This window comes from Condylura cristata, unplaced genomic scaffold (genome assembly GCF_000260355.1).
Source record: "Condylura cristata isolate star-nosed mole 26May11 unplaced genomic scaffold, ConCri1.0 scaffold00031, whole genome shotgun sequence".
Classification (NCBI taxonomy): domain Eukaryota; kingdom Metazoa; phylum Chordata; class Mammalia; order Eulipotyphla; family Talpidae; genus Condylura; species Condylura cristata.
The window spans coordinates 25,392,857-25,401,654 of record NW_004567132.1 but is presented as its reverse complement, the minus strand read 5'-3'; the positions used below and the strand labels follow the sequence as shown (position 1 = coordinate 25,401,654).

Here is an 8,798-nt window from a genome sequence, read left to right as displayed (position 1 = left end):
TCAAATGTTTTTTGAATCCAAGGAGTTTATTCTTAAAAAATAGCCAGAGAGGAGAGTGGGAGGATGGGAAGGGGTGAGAACAAAAATGGGAGGATGCACAGTAGACTCTGCTGAAGGACTATTTCTGTGTGACTTGGGGGTGCACTGTGGGGGGCAAAACCTGCTTGGGGTATTCTAGTATTACCTGAAATAAAAATAAATAAGTAAATAAAATGATAGATAAATAAATCAAAAATAACAAGACATGTATACATGAACAGGTCTACTAGGAAGGCAACCTAGTAGAAACAACCATGTAGGAAGCAATCTTTACATCCAAAATACAGCACCTGTTAAATTGATATAAAACTGTCAATAAAAACATACTACAAAGTCATTAAAATACTTTAGAAGAATAATTTAGAAAGTTGCTCACAACATATTATGAAGAAAAGAGTTTATACAATAATCCCACTATTGTAAAAGGGAAAAGATGAATAATTAATTATTTGAATCGAAGACATTCTCATTATTAAATACACCATTTTTATTTAGCATTACGAAACAAAAAGTAAGTGCCCCCAATTAAGCCTTAAGAACCACAGATTATAGACTACATCATGATCTTAGAGATGTTAGAATGAAATATATATCCTAGAATTGATAAAATACTCTATATTCACTCATATTCATTTCATTGTAAAATAAACTCCCTTGCCCACACACTTTAATTTCTTGAATTTAGGGATGCATCTTACAGTCAAGGTATACATTTAATGTAGTCTTTCTCCTGTCACCACCACCCCACTCATAAATCATCAGGATCAAGAAAATACTTGATTTATATTATGTAAATATTTGCTTAATGTATAAAAGAATATACACAAGAAAGTTAAAAGTAGTTTCCTTGGAACATTAAGAATTTTTACTCTCTTGCATTGAGTTTTCTACAATTTCTAAATTTTCTAAAATGAACTTAAGTAAACCACCTGAACAAGACAGCACTGTGAATTCCCTGATTAGCCCCAGGTCATGTAAAAGCAAGCAGATCCTTCAGACTAAGGCCTGACAGGACTCCATTCACTGTGCTCCCATTAACGGGAAACCTTCAGAGCACAGAGGCAGAGAAGCAGAGAGCAACCTTTAATAACTCATCCTTGGGGTGTCGTTCACTTTAAAAGATCATGTTTAAAAAATCAACTTCTTGGTAAATTGATCTTACCCTGCTACTGCAGCTCTATTCCTTTTAGCACCCACCAACACAACCAAAAAACATGGCCAACAGGCTTCCTTTTATATATATAATATAATAGTTTATTTTTACATCATTTTGTACATTTTTTTTTCATCTCAGTTGTAAATCCCCGTGGCCTTCCCATCACCCAGTCACCCATGTGCTATCACCATAGTCCAGTGCACTTCTCCCCATCCCCCAACCCCTGTTTTTTAGCCCATTCCCCACCCCACCCCCACACAATGTCTCTGGTATATGGCCGTTCATTATTCTTATTATTTTCTCACCAAACAGGCTTCCTTTTTTAAAGATTTATTTATTTGTACATACAGAACTGGGGTACAGGCCAGAGGCTCAGGGGCGGTGAGAGGCTTCACCAGAGACAGAGTGGGGAGCAAAACAGGCAGATCTACCGCAGCACACTGCTGAGGGGAGCAGTGGGTGGGCCAGGAGAGGTCTGCCGCACCATGTGGTCACTTCCGGGGGCAGGCGGGGGTCGAACTCATGCGGAAGTGGCTTTAGCTTCTCAGTGCAGTGCTTTAACCCACTGCGCCACCAGGGAGGGCCACAGGCTTCCTTTGAAGTGCCAGTTTTGAGTGGTTTGTGGTCACTGCCTGAAGCACCCTGTTTGAAAGTATTCTGAGGCCACATTGGAATTCAGAGGGAAGGAGCTTCCTGATTGACTAACAGTGAGTGTCCACTGGGAATCTCAGTGGTCCAAATACTACATGTGCCAGGCCTTAATTGACAGTCTCCACTTCATTCTTGATCCGTTCTCTTTGACCATACCACCTGTTTTTCCAACCAATAACGTTAAAGAGCTCCTAGTGAGACTATGACTTATTATGAAGGCCTGGATTGTTGCTGTTAATAGTAAACTAATTAAATTTTCAAGTCAGCATTACATAGCATAGCATCATACTTTCAAACTGAATTTCACAAACACTACGATCAAGTAATTCTACTCCTAGATCAGATATCTGCTCACCACGAGAAAGGAACAGATATGTCCATACGTGACCATGCACAAGACAGAAAAATAAATGGTGGCACATACAAGCTCAGAGTTTATAATCCCATTAGTTGTGCAAAACTATATGGATTAATAATAAAGCAAATATTTGAATGAAAGAAGCAAGAGGTATAAATCTATTATTATGCGTTTGTTTGAAAGTTCAATAACAAAAGCCTAAAAACTGAATTACATATATATATAATTAAGATTTTCACTTAATGCAGTAATAGATTTTTACTTTATTAAAATCTTTATTTAAAAAAATCATACACGGTGATTAAATCATGACAATACTCTCTGAGCCCAAAGCTGGGGTGACCTGCCTAACTTTTCTGGGATCTGACTCAAGATGGCATCTGATAATGTAGGTGGTCAATTCATTGTACTGACCGTCTTGAGAATGGCCACCTTCCCCATTTTTATGTTTGGATGAGAGAAGAAAACCTGCCTGGCAATTTCATGGATTAGAATGTGCCTCTTTTAGAGAGTGCCTGTGTGAGTGACTCAGACTCCCTCCCATGCCAGGTCTCCCATCCGCAGCAGCTGAGTCTCACCAGAAGTCTAAGACAGGAACAAGATACAGTAAGATACAGCTTTCCTGTAACATCTCTCTGGGCTCTCTCAGGTTATGTCCAAAGAAAGAGCAACACCCTCATCTTTGCAGTGAGAGACCTGGCAAATTACTTTTTATAAATATCTCTTTTAGATTTTTTAGTTAGCTTAAATATCATTTACCCTAACCATCCTAGATTTATGACTATTGCCATTTATATAGCATTTTATCTACAGTTTTTTTTTAATCTACATTTTATCTCTGCAGTGCACACTAGGTTTTAGCATCTATAACTTCAAATAGATAGCGAATATATATAGTTAGAAAAATATGTAAAACACCTAAATGCCCAGACGTAAAGCAGGGGTAGAAGAGCATGCAGTTGTCGAGTACTATGTCTAAGAAGGTTTTGCAATAATACAAAAGATGCTCAAATTATTAAATGAAACACCCTATCTGTTTCCATAGTAAGATCCCAGTGGTATCACACACTAAATGAAACCTGTGATTTAAACCAAGCTGGATAAAATCAACAGCAGTGTCAAGGATGTAAAGATATATTTTTTCTTCCTACATTTTCTAAAATAAGATTGTTTTGCTTGCGTTTATAAAGGAAGAAAGCCCCACTCTGCTGTGAACATTCTTGGAAGAAAACTGATTGACTGGATTGACTTTTGGGGCTGGAGGCACATATAGAGGTCCCCCATCCAAGGGAAGATGGCAAGCCAGTGACAGCACCATATTATTCAGACTTCCTGTGTTTCTAGCTTTGTATGTCTTAACTCTGAATCTAGCTCCTTAACCACACTCACTTCCATCCCTGACACAGTCAAGGAAATCAGTGAAGACAAGTCCCAGGACCTGTCACTAGTACCTCAACTCCCTTCTATTAGGTGGTGGTCAGCACATTCCCTACTCACTGCCTTTTTCTTGAAGGGAAAGGCAGGGAGAAAAGAGAATTTGAAAGCTAATCAAATTATCTCTGAAAAGCAGTGGCCAGTCTCAAGACGGTCAGTACAATGAATTGACCACCTACATTATCAGATGCCATCTTGAGTCAGATCTCAGAAAAGTTAGGCAAGTCACCCCAGCTTTGGGCTCAGAGAGTATTGTCATGATTTAATCACCGTGTATGAGTTTTTAAATAAAGATTTTAATAAAGTAAACCAATTTGAAATACTAATATTTTATTTAAGTTAAAACTTTGGTGGTCAAATATGGACAGGGTTTTGGGGAAATAGGAATGTAAATTTAATAGAACCTATTAAAATGAAAAACACAGCAATTCCTCTTCTATCCATATGGCCTAGGAAATAGTCACATATTTACAAGTGGACATGGCCAAGGATTTTAATTGCAGATATGCTTATTTTATGAAAAGTTGGAAATCATCAACAGTGATTCTCAAAAAGATAAAATTATTTATAGGGTAGAATATTTATAGCGGTTAAAATGGGTGAGCCATACAGTATGTGGAGGGACATGGATATGTCTATTTATGGGTAAAAGAAACAGACCTTTGAGTATTTAAAAGAAAGTAGCTACAGACTTATAGCTCCTCTAAGAATAGGTGTCAAAACATGTCAGTGAAAAGAACAAGTTCTAGAATGACATCTGAAATACAGTACTTCTGTAAAGAAAATTGACATCTAGCTTTACATTTTTGTAAGTTCAGATGTGTGTGTGCAATAATACAGAACACCCAAGAAGAAAATATCAAAAATGTAACAAGCATTACCTCTGAAGAGATGGCTGGAATTGGAGGGAAAGGTAAAAAGAGATTCCAGCTTCATTGGTGATAGTCTAACTTTCCAAAAGGAAATGGACCCCAGTGTTGCTTTTCTATTTATAATTACTTTTTTAAAGTTTCAGTGATTTATCTTTTGAGATTTATATATGTATACATACACATATACATATATATATATATAAAATAGAGACACACACTCTATAGAGAGACAGATTATATCCTAGTAACTAAGAACACAGAGCTTTCTGAAAGAAAAGATTTCCCACAGCACCACACCCACTTTCCCCTCCACCTGACCATAAGGTACACCCACCCAGGCACGTTCCCCCAAAGTCTTTGCTTTACAAACATCCCTCTTAACAAGTCACATTAACAACGACTCTCTGCAGAAAAAGTTATACCAGAAAACAGTTAACTGTGAAAAGTTAGAATGCCCTTTCCTTGGTAACTCTAAGAACAAAGTATTTTCTAAAAGTTGGCTTCAGCCAAACCAACAAGAGAAAAGAGGGCAACTGCCCACATTTCATACCTGTCAAAAACCACTGCTGAATAAGCCCGCTCAGCAAAAATGACATCTGAAGCCCAGAACTCCTTCGTGGCCTTCAGACCCCTGCCTTTACCCTCAGACGTGAAGACCTCCACATTCTCCATGCTCTCTATTGTCATCTCAGGCTCAGGCATGCGGGTATTTAACCAGGAGCCAAGACTTGTCGCTGCTATTTCAGCACTTCAGCATCCCAAAGAGCAAGCCTATAAATGGACATGCCACCTCCCCTTCCCTGCCCCCTCACCTCTCTCCCAGAGGCCCCCCCTCCACTTTTTCTGGAGGTGGGGAGGAAGCAGGCAAGAGGACAGTGGTCCAGGAATGACTCTTTCAACACATGGCAAAATGGACACAGCAGAATAATCATGAGTGGGTGTGCTTCTGGGGTTGGGTCTCAACCTTTTGAAAACTTTCTTTGCAATAAGCTAAGCCCTGGGTTTGCAGTCATGCTCCTCAGACGTAGCTGGAATAGGGAGCACTTGGTCAGTGGGGTATTTTTAGCAGCCAGATGCCTTTGTCAATCCAAAGTTGAGAGCAAATGGTCCAAGAGGAGAAGCGAAGTGATACTTGCTGCTCTGGATCCTTTGTTGTCAGACTCACACTTTCTCAGATGAGATAGTCCCTTACCCCTACTTCCGCCCTCACGGGTGGCAGAAAGCAGGAGCCTGCCAAACTGACTCCTTTGGTATATATGTAACAGCACTATTTAGGCTAGAGGGGCCTTCCTTCTTTTCCAGTGACCTGGGTCTCCCAGAGCACTCCAGCCAAGGGTGTGGAGGCCTGGGAGTGCCCTGTCTTGGACATCTCTGAGGATGTAGGTGTGCAGGACACAGGGTGATAGAGAGGAGGCAAGGCTTGAAGACTGTCAACCCCCCCTCCCTCGCCCCGCCCCCTTCAATGAACTAAGTAAAACAAAACCAAATTAGTATAGTGGTTACCAGAAGGAAGGGGAGCGGAGAGAGGGTAAATCAGGTAAAGGGGGTCAAGGACAGAGCTGAGATTTTAGTAGTGAACTTAATGTAGTACCTAGCCATAGTTTGAAAACAATGCACACCTGTAACTTATACCATGTTATAACAGATTACTTCAGCTTTACAAAATTCAAGAACTGAAGTAAAAGCTTGCATTAAAAGCAAAAATGTAAACAATAAAAATCTCCCATTTCTTTCTATCAAATCTCCCTGAAATATGTCTGCTGTCAGGAAATTATCCACAGGCTCTGTCCTTCTTAGGCAGAAGTGTGGATATCAGGGAAATAATTCTAAATTCCCCACTCAACTAAATACCACTGCCCTTGGTGGCCAGGCAGTTCTCACTGAAGTTGAAAAGAAAAGCACTTGAAGATCTGGAGCTGTGGTTTATCTTCCAGGTAATATTTTTAGCTTCTGAGATGCGTCTATTTACAGGAACCCTGCACTCTGGCTCTCTGTTGAATGGAGTGGTTTGTGAACACTGCTTTCTGAGTCAGACCTGCATTTGAATTCTGAGTGTACACTCATTGTACCCTTACACAGCCCTGGAGTCTTCTTTATAAGGCACTGCTCAGTCCTTAAGATTCATCCCTCACAACTTCAGCAACTTCCAAAACCCTACTTGCCATACTGTTACCTTTGGCAAAGAGGACTTCAATAAATGAATGCTTGGGACACACATAGAGGCCATTGGGAATAGTAATTTACATTTTTTTTGAAGTATGAGCAAAATTATGTTATGTACAAATTTCATTTCAGTGTACAGATGTTACATATTTATGATAGTGAACAGTTAAATATAATACTTGACAGTTTCCAAAAGGGGTTACAAACACCCACAAAATTAGTGGCTTAAAACTGCAGGTGATCTTACAGTTAGCAGCCCAAAAGCCAGAAATGGGGCTCTGAGCTGAAATCCAAAAGCCAGCAGGGTCTCAACCCCTCTGGGGCCTCTAGGGGCAAGGAGCTGTTCTTTTGTCTTTTTCAAGTTCTAGAGGCTGCCTGCACTTCTTGGCTCCTGGGTCATTCCTCCATCTTTAAAACCAGCTGTTTAACATCTTAAAATGTCTGGTTCTGATGCCTCTGCCCTCCTTGTGTTAAGATTCTTGTGATTCCACTGGGGCCCGCTTAGATAATCCAGGATAAAGCCCCCTCCATAAAATACTTAATCAGCTTTGCAAAATTCCTTCTGCCATGTTAGGCAACAAACTCACAGGTCTGAGGATTAGGATTTGGACATCTGAAGGGGCCATATATTGTTATTCTGTCTACCACACTTTAACAACACAATGGTAATAAGGTTGGAATCTATATCAAAAGCCCAGGGCTTGATCCTCTCTCCTGCCTTATGTCCTGGCACAGGTAGATTTCTTTTTGTTTTTAACCGGGCTGACTGGCCCAGGGGCATAATAAGAAGTCTGTGATCCAGGACCTCCCCAGTGGCAGAGCAAGTTAGGGCACAGCCCAGCAAGATAGACACAGCCACTTCAGTATGATGACCCACATGGAGGTGACCAAGGTGGTGTGGCAGACCTCTCCTGACCCGCCACCTGCTCCCCTCAGCAGTGTACTTCGTCGATCTGCCTGTTCTGCTCCCCACTCTGTCTTTGGTGAATCCTCTCATTGCCCCTGCACCTCTGGCTTATACCCCAGTTCTGTATGAATAAATAAATCTTAAAAAAAAAAAACAGAAGTCTGTGATTTGAAAGGAGGTCCTCACTCACCATGCTGTTTTCCTGATCTAGGGTGCCCAGCTTCCAGAACTGTGAGAAATAAATTTCTCTCACTGCTAAGCTACCCAATCTGAGGTATTTTATTGTTGTAACCTAAGTGGATTAAAACACTAACCTAACCTAATGAGGACGAAACAAAATGAAAGTTAACTTACAATAAAATAATATATATTCATTACAATGCTCACAATATGCTTGAATACAACTACAATGAAAAACATTAAAAAGTGGTCAGATGTCTGCTTCTCTAAATAGAACCACTGTGATGAATACAACTACACTGTAAAACATAAAAAGTGGTCAGATATTTGCTTCTTTAAATAGAACCAATGTGATAAGTGAGAGCTAAAAATGTAGGTTGATACTGAGGGCACAGATAACACACAGGGTATTGTTGCCTGTGACATAATCTTCTGAAGCAATGAATGACCTATAATTAGGTCATTCTAGTTCCAAACAAAATAAAGTATAACCTCCCTTCAGTTAACAAGAGTCGTATTCCTAGAAAATTTAGTGTATATTAAACTTTACAAACACAACCCTATGATGGGCCTCCCTGGTGACACAGGGGTTAAAGTCTCAGCACTATGAAGCCATCACTGAGTTCTATTTCCCCCCCCCTCCCGTCAGGGTGCTACCCTCCATCCATCCTCCCTGTTTAACCTGCTGCTCTCCTGATCATTGTATCTCAGTAGATGTGCCTCACACCCCACTCTGTATCTGGTGAATCCTCTCACCCTCCATACCTCTGGCCTGTCTTTCAGTTCTTGTATGCACAAATAAATTTTTAAAGTTAAAAAAAAAAAAACTACCCTAGTTTCTAAAAGGATTTTTTATAGCCTTCCTGAGTTGCTTAGCCAGAGATGAAAAGATTCAGGAATGATACAAGGGCTTTCTTTGATGTCATATACCAGAGTCCTGAAGAAGTAGATTTAGTCTGCGTTTCCTGCCAGATCAAACTAGAGCCTGGAATGGACATAGTCACGTGGTGTCACAGTTATAAGATGACAGATGCACAC

The 8,798-nt window shown here is 40.2% G+C and overlaps 1 protein-coding gene across 1 annotated transcript in view; it reads right to left on the bottom strand.

Annotated features, from left to right (window-relative positions):
* SMYD1 (SET and MYND domain containing 1) overlaps nucleotides 1-5,270 on the bottom strand; it is a 24,371-nt gene extending 19,101 nt beyond the window's left edge. The window contains exon 1 of the mRNA XM_004691614.2: nucleotides 5,061-5,270. Coding sequence (XP_004691671.1) covers nucleotides 5,061-5,212 — 152 coding nt within the window. The 5' untranslated portion in view covers nucleotides 5,213-5,270. The remainder of the gene's footprint in view (nucleotides 1-5,060) is intronic.
* Nucleotides 5,271-8,798: the final 3,528 nt, after the last annotated feature.